The sequence below is a fragment of the Physeter macrocephalus genome, chromosome 4 (genome assembly GCF_002837175.3).
Source record: "Physeter macrocephalus isolate SW-GA chromosome 4, ASM283717v5, whole genome shotgun sequence".
Classification (NCBI taxonomy): Eukaryota; Metazoa; Chordata; class Mammalia; order Artiodactyla; family Physeteridae; genus Physeter; species Physeter macrocephalus.
This window is the reverse complement of record NC_041217.1, coordinates 79,640,802-79,662,625: the sequence shown is the minus strand read 5'-3', so window position 1 is coordinate 79,662,625 and position 21,824 is coordinate 79,640,802. Positions and strand designations below refer to the sequence as shown.

The window sequence follows — 21,824 nt, the reverse complement described above, 5'->3', positions numbered from 1 at the left end:
TCGGAGCGGTACTCATGAATTAGTGGATCTAATCCCAAAATGTATTTCTGTTTGGAAATTGCAGCCTGTGTACTACAATTTTATATAGATCATAAGATACTGGAGCTGGAAGAGGGCTAAGAAATGGTCAGTCTAAGCTCCTCCTTTTATAGACAAGGAAAGCAAGGTGCAGAGGATTAATTAACCAAAAACATCACTGAGCTGCTTGGTAGCATAGTCAGGACAAAAAGTCAACTTTCTTTGCACTATAGCCAACCGATGCTTCTGTGTCAATGTATAACAACTGTGGCTGCTTTAAGATCTTGGGATTCATTGAGCACTATGTGCTGGTTATGGGACTGGACGCCCTTGCTCAGAGTTCCCATGAGCATGTGCAGTCCCCATCTGTGACGAATGGTTCATGTACCTATCAGACTTCCTCACATCATCTGTCACTCAATCACACATCTCTCGAGTGCCCACCATGTGTCCTGCTCTGTAAGCTCCTTATGTGTCTCACTCATCTTTAACATCCCCTGTACCCTGGCACTATCACTGGCATATGGGAGGAACTCAAAGCTTGTTGACTGAAATGAAAGGCGTGTTAAAGCAGCAAGATGATATACTGACCAAGAAATAAAAGTTAAGATTGAAAGTGTGATTTTTATTATCTTTTGAGATGATATACTGACCAAGAAATAAAAGTTAAGATTGAAAGTTTGATTTTTATTATCTTTTGAGACAACCTTTTGTTTATAACACACTACACTTCTGAAATTCTAATTTGAAGTAAGTGGCAGTATACACATTTTATACTAAACACCCTATTTGGGGGAATGTATCAAATAAAATCAGAACAGGTTGACATTTTAAAATTTGTATTTTCAGAGATTTTTGGAGAAATGAGACAGATGGTGACTTTAAATATACTACTATTTCTTAATATGTTATTAAATAATATTCTCTGACAAATACCAAGAGAACAAACCAGATTTACATAAAATGTAAACAATGAAATATTTGTTTTTCAAGTGATTTTTCACTTTGCAGAAGGATTTGTCACAGGATATCATTAGGTAATCAGTTTACCAAGTGCATGTTAAATCGTATTTAATGTTTTAAAAGGTATTTTCAGACAACTGTATAGAACTGCAGTGTTGGGACAAGTGAAGTGAACTTCAGAAATGGTTCCATAGCTGGAAGTTTAACTCTGTTTACACACAGATCTGCTCATGGTTGTTACATGAAGTAAGTGACATCAAGCCAGATGTTGAACCAATATCAGGAATCTTTTGTTTATGATACTAGAAAAAGTAGACTTAAACATGGTTTAAACTGAAACAGGTAGAACGACTTAAAAAATCACTTGACTGGAAACATATACATATCTGTATGCACACACATGGACACACACAACAGATAGCACATAGGACTTACAGGCCCAGGTTTGTAAGTCACTTTCAGTCCTGTGCTGGGTGCGGGCTGCTTCACCCTAAACCTACCAGGAAAAAAGATGGGAATAAATTGATGCCATAATGAAAAACATGAGCACGAATGAACTGGGAAGTAATAAAACCAGGAAGGTGTTAATATTCCCTACACAGGAGCAAGGGGTCCAGACTAGTAGAAAAACAACCTAATATCCAGTTGGAAAAAGAATCTAGAGCCTGTTTCACAACTGCCTTTCCAACAGTTTTCGTCGGCGTCAAACTGACTCCAACCTGAGTTTCAACCCTTTGTTATCGTATGCTAACGAGCAGCTTGGGTCTGGGCAGAAGGTGACGAAGGTTTGGCTGGCGTGTGCACTGCAGTGTAGCCGCCAGTGTGAACACACATACTGACTGCCAGGTCATTAAGCTGAAGAATAAAGGCTTCTTTGGAAAGCAGCAGAGCGTGGGAGCCAGTCTTTCTTTGCCATGGTATGGGGTTTGCAAGTTCGGGGAGAAGAGAAAGAGAAAAGGCTCAGAAAATGTTGGTGAACTTGAAAAGCCCGGTGCTCACAAGTGGTGCCTACTGATCTCTTCCCCTTCCTGTGGTTTGTGGGTTCTGCCTGAAGGTTAAAGACCTGGAGTAAATTAAAATGCCAAGGGAAGCCTACCTCCATCCACCCCACTCCCTCTACCAGCCACTTTGCTGTCTGCCCTGTGGTGGCTGAGTTGAACAAGCTGAGGATTGAAATCTATAAAACTAAAATTCTGTACTGGACACACAGGGTCTGCATGGGTGGTTTTAATTCGTTTGAGGTTGACTCTCCATTTCTGCTCACCCACTTTGTGGCAACAACCTAAATAAACAATAATGTCTGATCTGGCAGCTTGGGTCCCTCATCAGGTTGTTTGTGAGGAAGTAAATGTGATTCCTGAAGTTGAGAATTCACCTCAATTAAAAGGGGATGGTGATCCTTTCAATCAGATGCTCCTGTAGCTTTGCTCCATCTGAATTCCAATCCTGAATTTAGAATCACAAACATTCTCAAACTTGCTACTGACCCTGAGAATAACTCCACACTTGAAATAAACAAGTATCCCATTTTTATGCGGGAAAAAACTCGACATAATCCTGAAGCTTAATTCAAAATAGTATAGAGGAGATTTTGTGATTCGGAGTTGTCTTGGCATAGATACATGGTATATTGACCCAGTGGGAAGGACTGATCTCCCACAAAAAGCAGTGACCACAGCTGTGTTGATAAAGCAAGGTGCTCCAATGAGCTGGTACTCAGGAGATCTGAGATCTACCCTTGCTGTAGCCTACAAGACCTTAAAACAAATTACTCAGGTTGTTCCTTTATATAATAGTCTCTAAGGTTCTACACACTCTAAAATTCTATTGGTTTTGATCTGAAAATGAAGGGCTAAGGTGACTTTCTTGTCACTTAATGCCAGATACAGTATATTTTCTATTCAGAGTACAGGCTGTGAGTTAAGGTACTTGTTTATAATTCCAAGTCACATCATCAGAGTCAAAATGACCCTGATGATTAAGGGTTAATTTTTTTTCCTTTTTGCCTCAATTATGCAGAATTAATGTAATTAAAATCATGTTTAGATCACAAAGTGCCAACCAATGTTAGCTGGTATTATAGTTGGTGGTAGATTTGAGAAATAGACTTTCAAGTTTTGTGCATTAGTTATTGTTTTGTGTATTAGTTATAGTAACACTTGTACAACTTCCCTTTCATTTTTTGCTAGTACAGATCAGGTCTTGAGGTGCTTCTAACCAAAGTATGGATAAAAATTAATGGAAAGGCAAAGAAATACCTACTCTGTAGTTGAGGCTTGGTAAGTACTAATTTGTTGAATAATGAATGAATGGACGAATTAGTGAGTAAATGATTAAATGAATGGTGTTAAGATTCAAGAGTTCAGGTGTAATTACAATTCAGTTCAATAAACATTCACTGATGTATGCAACCAAAGAAAAGTCACAGAGTAGGGGAAGGTGATCTGAGCATACACTTGGAGCCTTGGCCTCACCTGCAGAAGTCCACTCCAATATTCTTGAGCTTTACAGTGGTTGCATAGGTGTGTCCTTCTTCGAGCACTCCAAACATCACTGAGGGCGGGAGAAGATGGACTCCAAAGGGGGATGAATTTACATTATTAATGGCAGCAGATGCAACAGAGGATGTTTTCACTCTTCCTCCAACAGAATCTTGCACCTTGCATTGAGAAAAAAAGCAATAAAGCATAATAAAATGGTTCTATTTTGCATTCCCAAGATAATAAAAAGACCCTGACCCCACACATCCCCCAACTAGACCATGCAGCAAAGCATGCAAGAAGCTTACCCCGCCCTCCAGCCAGCCTACAGCCACTGCACAAGGCATGGCCTTGCAGCCAACCAAGCCAAAGCCAGCTTTGCCCCCAGCACGCCCACAGTAGTAGGCCCTACCACAACAGAAAGGCACTTGCAGCCCACATAAGGGTACCCCTTGACTACACAGCTCTGGTGACCAGAGGGGAGCATGCTGCTGGGCCCATGAGACATCTCCTACATGAGGCTACTTCTCCAAGATTGGGCAATGTAACCATCATTAGAAATAAATACAGAGAATTGGAAAAAATGAGGAGACAGAAGAATATGTTCCAAACAAAGGAACAACACATAACCTCAGAAAAAGAACTAAACAAAGTGGAGGTAAGCAATCTGGCCAATAAAGAGTCAAGATAATGATCATAAAGATGCTCACTAAACTCAGGAGAAGAATGAATGAATATGGTGAAAATTTCAACAAAAAGTTAGAAAAATGAAAAACCAAACAGAGCTGAAGAATACAATAACTGAAATAAAAACTGCACTAGGGCTTCCCTGGTGGCGCAGTGGTTGAGAGTCCGCCTGCCAATGCAGGGGACATGGGTTTGTGCCCCGGTCTGGGAAGATCCCACATGCCATGGAGCGGCTAGGCCCGTGAGCCATGGTTGCTGAGCCTGCACATTTGGAGCCTGTGCTCTGCAATGGGAGAGGCCACAACAGTGAGAGACCCGTGTACCACAAAAAACAAACAAACAAACAAACAAACAAAAAACAACTGCACTAGAAGGAATTAACAGTAGATTAGATGATACAGAGGAATCGATCAGCAATGGATCAGAGGAATGGATCAGACAGTAGTAAAAAATCACCTAAACTGAACAGAAAAAAGAAAAAAACAATTTTAAAAAATGAAGACAGTTTAAGAGACCTCTGGGACAATATCAAGCATACTAACATTTGCAAATAGGGGACCCAGATGGAGAAAGAAAGGGGCAGAGAACTTACTTGAAGAAATAATAGCCGAAAACTTCCCTAACCTGGGAAAGAAAACAGACATTCAGATCCAGGAAGCACAGAGTCCCAAACAGGATTAACTCAAAAAGGTCCACACCATGACACATTAAATGAAATTAAAATGTCAATTAAAATGGCAAAAATTAAAGATAAAATCTTAAAGAAGCAAGAGAATAGCAACTAGTTATATACAAGGGAATACCATAAGACCATCAGCTGACTTTTCAGCAGAAATTGTGCAGACTAGAAGGGAGTGGAATGATATATTCAAAGTGATGAAAGGGAAAAACATACAACCAAGAATATTCTACCTGTTAAGGTTACCATTCATAATCGAAAGAGAGATAAACAGTTTTACAGACAAGCAAAAGCTAAGAGAGTTCAGCGCCACTAAACTGGCTTTACAAGAAATGCTAAAGGGACTTCTCTAAGCAGAAAAGAAAAGGCCACAACTAGACATACAAAAATTATGCAAGGAAAAATTTCACTGGTAAAGGCAAACATACAGTAAAGGTAAACATACAGTAAAGGTAGTAGATCAACCACTTATAAAGCCAGCAGGACAGAAGGTCAAAGGACAAATGCATAAAATTATATATATCCACAATGAGTAGTTATGGGATACTCAAAACAAAAAGATGTAAAATATGACATCAAAAACATTAAATGTGTGTGTGGGGAAGATGAAGAGTTGTTAGAATTTATTCAAACTTAGGAGATTATCAACTTAAAATAATCATATATATGATTATATGCTGTTATATATGAACCTCATGATAGCCACAAACCAAAAACCTGTAATAGATACACACACAAAAAAGAGAAAGGAATCCAAACATAACACTAAAGATAGTAATCAAATCACAAGGGAAGAGTCTAAAAGAAGGAACAAAAAAGAACTATAAAAACAACATGAAAACAGTTAACAAAAGGTCTATAAGTACATACCTATCAATAATTACTTTAATGTAAATGGTCTAAATGCTCCAATCAAAAGACAGAGAGTGGCTTAATGGATAAAAATCAAGACCCATATATATGATGCTTACAAGAGACTCACTTCATATCTAAAGACACACACAGACTGAAAGTGAAGGGATGGGAAAAGGCATTCCTTGTAACTGAAAACAAAAAGAAAGCCTAGGTAGCAATACTTATATCAGAAAAAGTAGATATTAAAACAAAGACTGTAACAAGAGACACAGAAGGACATTATATAATGATGAAGGGATCAATCCAACAAGAAGATATAACAATTGTAAATACATATGAACACAACATAGGAGCACCTAAATACATAAACAAATATTAACAGACATAAAGGGAGAAATTCACAGTTACATAATAATATATAATAATAGTAGGCATCTTTAATACCCCGCTTACATCAACAGACAGATCATCCAGACAGAAAATCAATAAGGAAACACTGGCCTATATGACAAGTTATAGTGGATGGACTTAATAGATACATACAGAACTTTCCATCCCTGAACAGTAGAATGTGAATTCTTTTCAAGTGTACATGGAACATTCTCCAGGATAGATCACATAATAGGCCACAAAACAAGTCTTAATGAAATTGAGAAGACTGAAATCATATCAAGCATCTTTTCCAACCACAACACTGTGAGATTAGAAATCAACTACCAGGAAAAAACTGCAGAAAACACAAACATGTAGAGGTTAAACAACATGCTACTAAACAACCAATGGATCACTGCAGAAATCAAACAGGAAAAAAATACCTAAAGACAGATAACAACCACACAATGATCCAAACCTATGGGATACAGCAAAAGCCATTCTAAGAGGGAAGTTTATAGCGATACAAGCTTAACTTAGAAAATAAGAAAAATCTCAAATAAACAACCTAACCTTACATCTAAAGGAACTAGAAAGAGAAGAATAACAAAACCCAAAGTTAGGAGAAGGAAAGAAATAATAAAGATGAGAATGGAAATAAGTGAAATATAGACCAAAAAACCAATACAAAGACCAATGAAACTAAGAGCTAGTTCTTTGAAAAGATAAACAAAACAAGCCTTTAGCCAGACTCATCAAGAAAAGAGAGAGAGCCCAAATAAATAAAATCAGAAATGAAAGAGAAGTTACAACCAACACCACAGAAATAAAAAGGACCATGAGAGATTACTACAAACAATTATATGCCAATAAAATGGAAAACCTAGAAGAAATGGATAAATTTCTAGAAACATAGTCTCCTAAGACTGAATTAAGAAGAAATAAAAAATATGAACAGATTGATTACCAGTAATGAAACTTAATCAGTAATTTTAAAAATCCCAACAGAAGTCCAGGACCAGATGGCTTCACAGATAACTTCTACCACACATTTAAAGAAGAGGTAGCACCTATCATTCTCAAACTATTCCAAAAAATTGAAGAGGAAGGAATGCTTCTGAACTCATTCTATGAGGCTGGCATAAATCTGATGCCAAAACCAGACAAAGATACCACAAAAAGAAAATTATATATCAATATCACTGATAAACATAGATATAAAAATCTTCAATAAAGTATTGGGAAACCGTATTCAGAAATACATTAAAACACTCAAACATCATGATCAAGTGGTATATCAAATTATATGATCAACTCAAAAGATGCAAAAAAGCTTTTGGCAAAATTCAACATCTACGTTTATGATAAAACTCTTAACAGAGTGAGTATAGAGGGAACATGCCTCAACATAATAAAGGCCATATATAACATGCCCACAGTTAACATCATACTCAATGATAAAAAGCTGAAAGCATTTCCTCTAAGATCAGGAACAAGAAAAGGATGCCCACTCTTGCCACTTTGATTCAACACAGTACTGGAAGTTTTAGCCACAGCAATCAGACAAGAAAACAAAATAAAAGGATTCCAAGTTGGAATGGAAGCAGTTAAACTGTCACTATTTGCAGATGACATGATACTATATATAAAGAATCCTAAAGATGTTACCAAAAACCTATTAGAACTTGGTAATGATCCATATCTTAATAAGAATTTGAGTTACATGAGCATATGTATTTATCAAAACTCAGCAAATACATGCTTAAAATTTGTGCATTTTATTGTATGTATGTATATTATATATCAAAGGAAAATATATAAATAAATATTGAACTCTACTTAGTGATATGTATGTTAGAATATTTAGGGATAAATGTAGTAATCTCTGCAATTTACTTTGAAGTGCACCCAAAACAAGATGGATTAATGGATAGATATAAGGATAGATATGTGATAAAGCAAGTATAATAAAATGTTACTGGTAGAATCTAGAAAAAATCACACACTATTAGGACTGATAACTTAATTCAGTGAAGTTGAATGTTACAAAATTAATATACAGATATCTGTATCTGTTGCATTTTTATACACTAATAATGAACTATCAGAAAGAGAAATTAAGTAAACAATCCCATTTACAATTGCATCAAAAAGAATAAAATACCTAGGAATAAATGTAAACAAAGAGGTAAAAGACTTGTACTTTGAAAACTATAAGACACTGATGAAAGAAATTGAAGATGACACTGATGAAAGAAATTGAAGATGACACAAATAAATGGAAAGATATACTGTACTCATGGATTGAAAGAATATTGTTAAAATGACCATACTATCCAAGGCAATCTACAGATTTGATGCAATCCCAATCAAAATACCAAAGGCAACTTTCACAGAACCAGATCAAATATAACTAGATGATTTAATTCTAAAATTTGTATGGAAACACAAAAGCAATCTTGAGAAAGAACAGAGCTGGAGGTACCATGCTGATTTCAAAGTACACTACAGAGCTAAGGTAATCAAGACAGTATGGTACTGGCATAAAAAGAGACACAGATCAATGGAACAGAATAGAGAGCTCAGAAATAAACCCATGCTTTTATGGTTAGTCAATCTATGACAAAGGAGGCAAGAATTACAATGGGGAAAAGATAGCCTTTTCAATAAATGGTGTTGGGAAAACAGGACAGCTCCACACAAAATAATCAAACTGGACTACTTTCTCACACCATATACAAAAATACTCAAAATGTATTCAATACTTAATAAGACCCAAAACCATAAAACTAGAACAAAACATAAGCAGTACGCTCTTTGCCATTAATCTTAGTACTTTTTTTGGATCTGTTTCCTCACACAAGGGAAACAAAAGCAAAAATAAACAAATGAGACTACATCAAACTAAAACACTTTTTGCACCATGAAGGAAACTATCAACGAAATGAAAAGGCAGACTACTGAATGGGAAAAGATATTTGCAAACAATATATCTGAAAAGGGGTTAATAACCAAAATATACAAAAAACTCAAACAGCTTAACATCAAAAAACCAAACAACCCAAGTAAAAAATGGTCAGAGGACCTGAGTAAGATTTTTAGCAAAGACATAAAGATGGCCAACAGACAACATGAACAGATGCTTAGCATAAAAACATACAAAAAACTCAAACAATTTAACATCAAAAAGCCAAACAACCCAATTAAAAACTGGCCAGAGGACCTCAATAGACTTTTTTCAAAGAAGACATACAGATGGCCAACAGACACATGAAAAGATGCTCAGCAGTAACTAATCAGCAGGCAAATGCCAATCAAAACCACAGTGAGATACTGCCTCATGCCTGTCAGAATGGCTATCATCGAAAAGACAACAAATAACAAGTGTTGACGAGGATGTGGAGAAAATGGAACCCTCATGCACTGTTGATGGGATTGTAAATTGGTGTAGCCATTATGGAAAACAGTATGAAAGGTCCTCAAAAAATTAACAGAAACTACCATATGATCCAGCAATTTCACTTCTGGGTATTTACCTGAAGAAAACAAAAATACTAATTAGAAAGAATATACCCACACCAATATTCATTGCAGAATTGTTTATAATAGCTGAGGTATGGAAGCAACCTATATGTCTAAATGTCCATCGATAGATGAACGGATAAAGAGGGTGTGATATATATGTATGTGTATGTGTGTGTGTGTGTGTATGTGTATATAGAATATTATTCAGCCATAAAAAAGAAATCTTGTCATTTGCAACAACATGGATGGATATAGAGGGAATTATACTAAGTGAAATAATTTTATAAAAAGGCAATACTATGTGATCTCACTTATATGTGGAGTCTAAAAAACAAAACAATCAAAACAAAATGAAAACAGACTCATAGATATGAGAACAAATGGGTGGTTGCCAGAAGGAAGGGGATTGGGGGGACGAAATAGGTGAAGGGAATTAAGAGATACAAACATCCAGTTATAGAATAAATAAGGCACAGGGATGTAATATAAGGAATATGGTCAATAATATTGTACTAACTTTGTTGGGACAGATGGTTACTAGACTTATGGTGGTGATCATTTCATAATGTATGCAAATGTCAAATCTCTATGTAGTACACCTGAAACTAACATAATATTGTATGTCAACTATATTTCAATTTTAAGAAAAGGCTCCGTCACAAGAAAAAAATAACTGCTTGGTTGGGAGAGGAAATGAACATTTATGGTCTATGTAATCCTTACCACAGCACTGTAAGGAAGTATTTTAGACTTTGTTTTAAGGATAAAGAAGCTCAAGTTCAGAGAACTGAAAGACAGATAACTTGCTCAAGTGTTAAGTGGCAAAGTTTCAAACTCAAGTTTGCTTGATTCTAAAGTTTGTACTCTTTCTTCTGTGCCAGTGATGATCAAACTTTAGCTCCCATCAGAATCACCTGGAGGACTGGTTAAGACACCAACTGCTGACTCCACTCCCAGAGTTTCTCCATTAGTAAGTCTGGGATGGGGTGGAGTAGAGAGTAGGTAGGTGGGGAGGGGAAGTGTCTACAAAAATAAAGAAAACCTGCTCTGGAGAGGAGCACAGTCTACTGAGGACTCCTTAAGACACAAATTGCTGACTCCAACCCCAGAGTTTCTCCATCAGTACATCTGGGATGGGGCCCATGAATTTGCATTTATAACAAGTTCTCAGGTGTTGCCAGTGCTGCCAGCCAGGTAATCATGCTTTGAGAACCATTGCTCTATGCTGTTATTTCCTGACCTCACCTGGGAGCCTGTTAAAACTGCAGAATCTCGGGCCCCACACCAGAGCCAATAAGTCGGAATCTATATTTTAACAAAGTCCCCAAATAGCTCACATGCACATTAAAGTTTGAGAAGCACTTCTATCACATGTCACTTATATACATTGCAATACCTTATCTGATGGTAATGAACACAGTGTGCCATGAAATTTCTAAAGGATAACTACCAAAGCTTGATTGGTGGGCTCAAGGAAACCTTTACAACAGAACTGCGATGGAATCTTAATCTTAGAGGCTCTGAGGAAGGAGCTTGGTGCTTTTAAAGAACTAAGAGAAGTCCACGATGGGTGAAGTGTAGTGAGTTTGAGACAAGGTGAGGGTAGAGAAGCAAATGGAGCCATGCCTTGGAGTCATGCTAGGTCATCTGGATTTTATCCTAAGAGTCATGAGAAGGGTGCCCAATGATCCCCTCAGCCAACAGTGTGCTGGTAAACTGGCTCTCAGAAAAGAGCCTTTATCAGTAGCATTTGCCGATTTCTATGGCAAAAGAACTCCCAGCGTGGCTGACTGCAAGCTAGTGATGGTTTAACAGCTGGCTCATAAAGTTTCTCTCATGAGTGTATATAAGCTGGCTCCAGCAAAGCACTGCCCTGGTTTATCTCTCTGTGACCCGAAGGGATTCATGTTGAGATGGTTCTTATATTAAATAGTAGTACACAGTGGCTGGAAATCAATAGCCTCCATCAACCAGGAATACATAAAATGCTAACTGGCTCTGGGAAATTTCTTCCCATGGCTGTTTTACCTTTTTGAGAGGTTGAGACTTGGGCTTGGTACTCAGCAAATAGTGAGGTAGCCTCACTTTCTCTTTTCTTGCTTGTCCTGCCACATCCTGTAGCAGTGACTGGGTTGGAATTTTCAGAGGCACACACGATTCTGGTTCTGTTAGAGAGAACATTGAAATTACACCATGTGGACGTTGCTTCCAAATACATTCAAGATCATACCAGAGCACAGAAGAACATAGAACCAACTTGGGAAATTTTCTTCTTTTCTTCTTAAAGAGCTTATTTACAGGAATAAAGGCTTTTATTAATTCTAGTGTTCTATCTCTGCATTTTACAAAGAGATTTTACCTAAAATTAGTCTTCACAACAATCCTATGAGATGGGCAGGGCAGATGCTATTAGCATCACCTATTTTTCAATAAATGAGAAAAATCAGATTCTAAGAAATCGAGTGACTTGCCTGTAAATCAACAAGGTACAGTTCAATAAAATGTTGACTTTCAAAGATTTCTTAAAACTAATGAGGAAAAAATCTTAAGAAATTCTTTGTTTCAACTAGTAAATTTATAGTTTGAAAAAGTGGTGTAGCAATCATAGATAAATTAAGCCAAGGAATTAAATCCCCAGATCACTAAATTTGGTGAAGGAGGGAGCAAAAGTAGATAATCTACACAGCTGCAATTTTATGTATTTCTCCAAATATCCAGGAGGTTTAATAAGAATTGTGTTTTAGATCAGCATATTTAAATATCCTTTCTTGAATTTAAATCATCAAGAGAGGAAAGGGAAGGGAACCAGTATTTGAGTGTCTACTGTCTGCAGGCAAGCACCACATGCATGTTTTTACATATAGCATCTCATTTAGTTCTCATAAAGTCCTCTGAGCTGAAGGTAATGGTAATTGTAATCTTTGTATGCTGAGCATTCTCCCCATTGCCCACCTCCACACCCACTCGTAGCACACATACTTCTAGTGCCACAACATCCCTGGCCCCAGCCATCAGGATGGTACATGACCCATGCAAAGCCAACACAGGCCCTTCACCTGGATATTTCCTGAAGCTGACCGGGATGATCCCATCTTGTCCAGTGGGTTATGGGTCTGGAAGAATCAGAACCTTGGACCTCTCCGATCATGTCCCTGCCACATGGACATAGCCTGTCCTTTGTAGGAGAGGATAAAACCAAACAGGGCAGCCGTCCCTAATTTTTTGGCACCAGGGACCAGTTTTGTGAAAGACAATTTTTGCGTGGACGGCAGTGGCGGGGATGGGGGGATGGTCAGGCAGTAATATGAGCGATGGGGAGCGGCAGATGAAGCTTCACTCGCTTGCCGATGAAGCTTCACTCGCTTGCCCGCCGCTCACTTCCTGCTGTGTGGTCCGGTTCCTAACAGGGGGTTGGGGACCCCTGAAATGGACAAGTAAGGATGTGACAACACAGAGGCGGGGAGGATGTCCAGAGAGACAGACAATCAGATGCAAACACTCCCCTGAAAAGCTTGAGTGCCTGCATCCAGTCATCACTGGGCTAGCACCATAGCCACTTTTCTGTGGTTTGCTTTTGAGCATCAATAAACACCACCCCACCCACTGGTTTTTTTGTTGTTGTTCAATGGGTTTGAGTTTCAGTTCTCAAATTGAAGAGTCCTGACTAATATAACAGTAGTATCTCTTTTCTACAGATGAGGAAACTGAAGTTAAAAAAACTTGTCCAGGAAACTGAAAAGTGGCAAGGTGGCACGTATACCCAGGTGTGTCACATTCCACAAGGATCACACTCCTGATAGTGTAAGATAATAGAAAATGTCTATAATAGATAATAGAAAAAGTCTCTGTCCCTGGTTCCTGGCACGGCACTCCTAAATCCCTTGTGATTTCCTAAGTGATAAGAGTGTTAGGAGTATCTCTAAATATTTGGTCTTTGACCCTGATTCCTGACACAGAGCTCCTAAATCCCTTGGAAATTCCTGGGTGATAGGTGTGTCTTTTGACCTGAATGAAGTGACTCTTGGTGGGCTCCTAGGTAGCTTCAGGATGGGGGCTGGACATCAGGAAATCCAAGCCATGATTAGAAGCTTGGAACTTTCAGCCCCCCCCCGCCCATCTTCTGGGAAGGAGAGGGGACATGGAGATGGAGTTAATCATGCCTACATGATGAAGTTTCCACAAAAGTCCCTAGAGCACAGAGTTCGGAGATCTTCTGAGTTGGTAAGCACATTCACAGGCCGGGAGGGTGGTGCACCACAACACCACAGGGATAGAAGCTACCATGCTAAACCCTTCCAGACTTTGCCCTGTGTACCTCTTCCTCTGGCTATTCATCTCTGCCATTTATCATGTCGCCTATTATATAATAATATATGAGTTCTGTGAACTGGTCTAGTAAATTATGGAACCATAATAGGAGGTCATGGGAACCCCAATTTATAGCTGATTGGTCAGAAGCACAAGTGACAACCTGCACCTGTGGCTGACATCTGAAGTGGGTGGTGGGCAGCCTTGTGAGACTGAGCCCTTAACCTGTAGAGTCTGTGCTAACTCTGGTTAGTGTCAGAATTGAACTGTAGGACACTCAGCTGGTGTTGCAGAATTGCTTGGTGTGAGAAAAAAACATGCATATCTGGTCACAGAAGTGTTCCATATGAGTAGTGAGTTTTTCCTAGACAACTACCCAGTGTGTCCCAAATTCACCTGTGCCTCATAATCCCCTGGGCTGACTCTGGTAAAATAGAGATTCCCTAGCCACATACCAGATAAGCTGTATTTCAGACCAGAACAGAATCAGAATCTCTGGGGATGGAGCTCAGTGATCAGTGTTCTAATGTATTTATTCTCTTTGGTCACTACTGCCTACATAGGCAACCATTCTAATGGCTTGATGTGTCCTTTTGTTTGTATTCTTAGCATATGCATATTACTGTCTTATATGAATGCATTTTACCAGTCTAATGGGTACCAAATAATCTCTCATACTATTACTATTAATAGTAAATACTGATATGGAGTTTCTCATGTGCCAGGCACTGCTGTAAGCATTTTACATATACTAACTAATTTAATCCTCACAACCCTATAATGTATATACCATTATACCCCCTTTAGAGAAGAGGAAACAGGAATATATAGAGGGGTTAAAGAGCATGCCCACTGTAACATAGTTATTATATGAGGAGTCAGGTAGAGCCTTACATAAGTTATTATATAAGTCATATTATGTATATATATATGTCATTATATAATTATATATTATATAAGTCATAAGCTATTATATAAGGAGTCAGGTAGAGCCTTAGCTCTGCTGTATACCATACTGCCTCCCATAATAATTATCCACTGAAGCCTACCCAGGGCTTCCCTAGGGATGGGGGGTGGAGGAGGGAGTACTTGAGGGGCTTGGAACAGCAGCTGGTCACCAGCTGATACAGAAGTATTTTAATACTTAACAACTGGGGGACTTTCCTGGTGGTCCAGTGGTAAAGAATCCACCTTACAATGCAGGGGAAGCGGGTTAAATACCTGGTCAGGGAACTAAGATCTCACATGCCATTGGGCAACTAAGCCTGCCCGCCTCAACTACTGAGCTCGTGAGCCTCAACTAGAGAGCCCACATGCTATGGAACCTGTGTGCCACAACTACAGAGCCCAAGTGCCCTAGAGCCTCCACACCACAACCAGAGAGAGAAAAACCGCACGCCACAACTAGAGAGAAGCCCGGGCACCACAACGAAGAGCTCGTGTGCTACAAGGAAAGATCATGCGTGCTGCAACTAAGACCCAATGCAGCCAAAAATAAATAAAATAAATAAATAAATAAATAAATAAATAATCTTTAAACAACTGGGATGGTCCAACTAGTGGAATCATCTGAAATTACGGCTGAATCCGACACAGCTGAAGAACAAGTAATGGTTCCCTGTTTCTATGCTGAGGTTGACTGTGGTATTTATGCACAATAATGTTTTGGTTTTGGTTTTCTGCCTCCTCTCAGATCACAGCTTTATTTACTTCATCTCTGAGCACGGCTTCCCTGTAGATGGAGTGTACTTCTCTGCCCCGTTGACGCTGAGCTCAGCCTTAGGACTTGCTCTGACCCATAAATGTATGTGGAAGCGGCTGCGCCAGTTCTGGGCAGAGGCTGAGAGCGGCAGCCCACAATCCATCTCTCTTGATCCTCCTGATCCACCTCTCCTGAGCTCCGACCCTGTGTCCTGAGGACAGCCAGCCACAGAGGGTGGGGCTCCTTCAGCATGGGAGCGGAATACACCTGAGCTCTGCCTGCAGCTGCAGGTGTGCTGAAAAAAAGCTTAACAACTGCCTCCCTGGAGAAAAACCGACCTGGTTGGTACACTTTGCAAGTGTGTGGCATTTGATGATTTCTCATGGTGGCTGACTCATACTCTCAACGTGGTGTCATTGAATGTGGGGCTGGGAAGAGACAGATCTCAGGGGCCTGGTGCCAACTCCAGCACGTGCTGCCTGCAGTCTGGAGCAGGCTGCACAATCAGCTCACAGCCCCCAAATCTGGTTGCTTAGCCACTGTAGGATTTATGCAGTGTTATCACAGCGAACGCTGACAAGTTCAGTTTTATTTCACCAAATCCAAACCTCCTCTGACTCTCTTTTATTTCCCAAACATTTCTTGTACTACTACCAAATAAGAATACTCTGATCTACTTACAATGGCTTCCAGTTCATTTCTACTCAGGCTTTTGAACACATTCTTTTTTTTTTTTTTTTTTTTTTTTTTGTATAAAATACTCTTTTCTCTTCCCTACATATGTCAGGCTTTTGAACACATTCTTTTTTTTTTTTTTTTTTTTTTTTTTTGTATAAAATACTCTTTTCTCTTCCCTACATATGGAGGGTAGTGTAGTAAACTATAGAGAATTCAGAGTCCAAAACTCATTTTCTGGCCCTGGCGAAGTCCCAAATTTGCTGTATGATTTTAGATGTTGCTTGACTTTCTCTAGGTTTCAGTTTCCTCAAGTGAAATGAGGGTTGTCTCAGGTGATCCAATCTTAGACTTTAAAATCTATGCAATTGTATTTATTCTTTAAGACCACCTCTCCCATAGTTTTCCCCACTGTTTGTGTTAATCTCTTCCTACTTTGAACTTCTTTAAACTTTATTGTTTATAACAAAATTTAATTTACCACTTATAGTGGAATCACATTATTGTCTCTTATTAGCTCAAGTATTTCAGCATGTAGGGGTGCTGTAGGTGTCCCTCTTGTTTCAAAACAATTTTTTTCCTCCTTCAAACACTCCCATTCCTTTGAGTCTCATGCCATCGTACTGTTTTACCTACAACATCTCCAAGTAGTTGTCATTTACTGACCTTCTTAATCATTCCCTTGATTCATTGCAGATCTTGACACCTTGGATGGTCTTCCACTTCATGGCTTTTGGTGACATCCCCTGGATGACCCATCCAACACCCTGTCTGCTCTCATTTTTCCATCGCCCTGTTTCTTCATCTTTTCCTCTTCTCCATCTCAGAAACTCCCATGGTCACATCTTTGCCCTTGGTAACACCAGTAATTTTACTACTTTCCAAATCTCTGTTTCAAGCTACCCTCTCTAGATCACTACTTCCTAGTCTTGTAGCTTATTACTCTATCATATCTGTCAAGCAATTATTTGACCTTCTTGAGACCTCTAATCAATGGACACCGTCACTGTAAACAATCAGTCACCCTTTCTTGTTTTGCTTTCCTGTTTCTCTGGAATGGATCTTATATTCTTATCATTATATCCACTCCTTTGCCATCTCACTCGCTCATCTCCCCAATACCATGTATCTGTATTCTTTCTCCTTTCTCCTGTCACTGTGGATGAGGTGCCCTACTCACATCCGAGGTCAAATCTGCCACTCAGGGTCTGCCCCAAATGTCATGTTCTCTCACCTCCTTTAACACTTTGCTATCCTGCAATCAGGCTCCCTTCTCCTGAATCATAAGTTTTCTCTTCCTACAGAATTATCATCATTTGCAAATCAACATGCTCTAGTATGTCTAATTTTAAAAGAACCTCTCACTTGGTCACACATCTCCCTCCAGATGCAGTCCCACTACTTTATTCTTTTCCACAAAACTCTTGGTTACATCTAGGTATTGCTGCTGCTGATGATGATTCCTCTTTAGCCATTCTATACCTAAGTGGTTTCAGTTGGCTTTGGTCTCCCCCGTGCCCTGGAACTGCTCTTGTCTAGATCATCAGTGATCACTATTGCCCAATTCCATGGTTATTCTTTATCTTACTCGACTTTTGAGGAGCATTTAATATACTTGAAACACTCAGTCATTTTCACACTCCTATTTTTCATCTACCTTGCTGGCTTTTTCTTTTTAGCTGCCTTAACTGGCTCCTCCTCTGCCTGATTTTTACATTCTAGAGTTTGCCTTAGGTTGGTTCTCAAAGCATGACCCTGTATCAGCAACATCAGCACCATCTGGAAACCTGTTACAACTACCAATTCTCAGCTTCACAAATGGTCACATTAGTTAACTTAGGAATCACCCTTGATTTCTCTTATTTCTCACCCTCATGTCCAATCGACCAGCAAGCCCTGTTGTCTCTACCTCCAGGATATATTTCCAATTAATTTGCTTCTCACCATCTCCACCTCGAGCTCCTTAGTCCTGGTCTCTGTCCACACTCACACATATCTTCTGTTGCTTCCTCCCTGCTTCCACTTTCCCCACTTCTCCCTTCCCTCGCCACGAGCTATTGGCCACACATCTACCAGAGGGATCTTTTTCAAATATAAATTAGTCAGGTAACGACCCTGCTGCTCAAAACCTTCCAGTGGTGTTTGACTACAACTCCACTTAGAATAAAACTCAAAGTTCCCTATGCAGCATCACAGGATCTCACTGCCGTCCCTCTCTCTGACCTCATCTTCTACTTGTTCTGATGCCCATTTTCTTCCAGCTCCATGCCTTATTTTCTGTTTCTTCTCTCCTCAGGGCTTTCATATTTGCTGTTCCCACTACCTGGACTATTCCTTCCCCCCAGTCTTTGAATGGCTGCCTCCTTCTTGTCCTTCTTGTCTCAGCTCAAATGTCCCTTCACAGAGGGGCCTTCACACCCCCTAATGGAATGCTGTCTCTCTCCCCGAGACACTCTCCAGACATTATACTGTTACATTATGTGACACCATTTATTATAATCTGAATTTGATGGGTTTACTTATTTATTGTCTAGGTTTTCCCATAGCATGTTCAGCTGCATATGTCTTTGGCTTCTTAATTGCTGTATTTCCATGTCTAGAACAATGCCTGGCATTAAGTAAATCACCCCCTAAATAAATAAACCTTATAAGAGAGACAAGATTAAAGTCAGAAAGGCAAAAGGCTTGTACAAGGTAAATCCCTAATTCACCCTTAAATGTGGCAAGATGCTCCCTCTATAAGAGGTAACTAAGACCCATCAGCAGATTCCCAGCTCACTTTCAATATGGAACATGCCCACAGGAATCAAGGGGTGCAAATGTATCTACAAAATTTAAATTACTCTGTTTTTCTTTCTTTCTTTTTTTTACCACCCATATTTAGCTGAATTAACTGCTGTGAAATCAGTGTAATATGACTCCACGGGAACTAGATCTTATTCTGTAGTATTCCACACTTCAGTTTCTGCTACCCCAATAAGTCGATGTGCTGTGCAAGACAGAGACTACATCTTACGTTTCTCTTCTAGCACCGCAGAATAAGGGAGTAAAAGGTAAATCTAAGTCCAACTACCAAATCACTGGCTGCTCAAACAAAGCTACCAGGTTCCTGAGTTTCAGTAAATCACACAAGCTCTTAGAACCATGAGGGATAAAATAAAATAATAAATGAATCAAAATAAAATAAAATGAAGAAATAAAATAAATCTTAAAAAAAAAATTGTCATCTCTTTCCTTCAATGTGGGACTTGTAGTCATTCTCAAAATATTTTTTGAGATACTTTGATGTGCTAAGAAGCCTTACAAAGTCCCATAGGTTCAGGATCCATGACCCTCTAGAATTTTTTCTGTAATCGCCAACCATGCCCTCAGCCCCCAGGGCCATCTCCCATACTCCAAAAAGACATGATGTTCAGTGTTGAGAAACAATGAGATAAAGCAAATGATTGCCATACCTTTGATAGATACTGTTAAATTTTCAGTTTGTTTCTTGCTAGCAGACTCCTTGGTATTCACAAAGTTCTCCGATTTTGGAAGACAAAGCATATCTGAGGATTCCTGTTCTGAAACTTTATTTTTCTGGGAATCTTAAAAAGAAACCCAGAACAAATATTTTAAAGTGATATTCTGGACAATGATACAATGACTACTAATGTTTGTATTACAATGAACAAGGGGCCTTTCCCCCCACCCTCTTTAGAAAGACTAAATGGAAGAAAGCCATTAAGAGGCTGGGATTATCATTATATGACAAATGTTTGCCATTAACAAGCAGGACAGTATCTGTAAGACTCAAACTCCCAAGGAGCTAGCTGGTTCTTTCTGGGCCTTATGACCACATAGTAGTTGTTACCTTGTTGACTTATGAAACAGGGACCAGGTAATTTGGCCTACTTTTACTTGGCAAGAGTAACTAAAATGTGATATTTTAAAAAAAGTTTCCACTCTTAAATCCATTTATTACTATGAACATGTAGCTCTTTATTAAAATGCATTCTAAGAAATCAGTGCAAAATGAAACAAATTTTAAATAAATATATCAGGGACGGGGGATGCAAACACATTTCAACTTGTGTGTATGCCAACCCTGGTTAAATGGTGGTGGCTGCCTGGAGGACTGTGTTGAAAAAACTGTGGCCTCACCCCCTTTCAAGGGGAGAGTTGGTTTGATTGGTTAGTGTCATCTGCCCACGGTACAGGTGGCAGCACAAGCACCATCAGACTTCATCCCTGATTTAGCCCCATCACATCTACAACTCATTGTTCCAGGCTTAATCTTTGTTTTGCAAACTCTGTGGTAATTGGCTGTGCTCATTCCAGGCAGCTGAATTTGTGGTATCGTACAGTAGAAAATCCCTCTATCTGGGCATTTTAACCACCCAGTTTATTAAAGAGAAGCACTAAATTTCATTTCATCCCTAAATTCTTCAACATGCATCTCCTGAAATGAAGACATTCCCCTACACGTCCACAACACCATCACCAAACCCGAAAAAACTTACAGTAATCCAACAATGCCCTCTCATATAGAGTCCCTAAATCAAACTCATGTAATTCATCCAAATATTTTCGATAGCTGTTTTTTTCTCAATCCAGCATCCAAAATGAATGTATCACAAGTAGTTTTTATGCCTCTTTTTTATTATAGAACAATCACCTCATCTTTAAAAATTTTTTTAAATGACATTTACTTTTTTTTTAACATCTTGATTGGAGTATAATTGCCTTACATTGTTGTGTTAGTTTCTGCTGTATAACAAAGTGAATCAGCTATACGTATACATATATCCACATAACCCCTCCCTCTTGTGTCTCCCTCCCACCCTCCCTATCCCACCCCTCTAGATGTTCACAAAGCACTGAGTTGATCCCACTGTGGTATGCAGCTGCTTCCCACTAGCTATCTATTTTACATTTGGGAGTGTATATATGCCAATGGTACTCTCTTACTTTGTCCCAGCTTATACTTCCCCGTCCCCATGGGTACATCTCTGGGCTTTGTATCCTGTTCCATTGATCTATATTTTTGTTTTTGTGCCAGTACATACTGTCTTGATTACTGTAGATTTGTAGTATAGTCTGAAGTCAGGGAGTCTGATTCCTCCAGCTCCGTTTTTCTTTCTCAAGATTGCATTGGCTATTCGGGGCCTTTTGTGTTTCCATACAAATTGTGAAATTTTTTGCTCTACTTCTGTGAAAAATGCCATTGGTAGTTTGATATTGAATCTGTAGATTGCTTAGGGTAGTATAGTCATTTTCACAATGTTGATTCTTCCAATCCAAGAACATGGTATATCTCTCCATCTGTTTGTATCATCTTTACTTTCTTTCATCAGTGTCTTATAGTTTTCTGCATACAGGTCTTTTGTCTCCTTAGGTAGGTTTATTCCTAGCTATTTTATTCTTTTTGTTGCAGTGATAAATGGGAGTATTTCCTTAATTTCTCTTTCAGATTTTTCATCATTAGTGTACAGGAATGACAGAGATTTCTGTGCATTGATTTTGTATCCTGCTACTTTACCAAATTCATTGATTAGCTCTAGTAGTTTTCTGGTAGCGT

At 39.0% G+C, this 21,824-nt stretch overlaps 1 protein-coding gene across 1 annotated transcript in view; it reads right to left on the bottom strand.

Moving 5' to 3' along the window:
- Nucleotides 1–21,824, bottom strand: part of SPAG17 (sperm associated antigen 17) — a 268,877-nt gene that overhangs the window by 35,566 nt on the left and 211,487 nt on the right. The window contains exons 43-46 of the mRNA XM_028488958.2: nt 19,720–19,851; nt 11,608–11,744; nt 3,456–3,640; nt 1,417–1,477 (exon numbers count right to left, since the gene is read on the bottom strand). Coding sequence (XP_028344759.1) covers nt 1,417–1,477; nt 3,456–3,640; nt 11,608–11,744; nt 19,720–19,851 — 515 coding nt within the window. The remainder of the gene's footprint in view (nt 1–1,416; nt 1,478–3,455; nt 3,641–11,607; nt 11,745–19,719; nt 19,852–21,824) is intronic.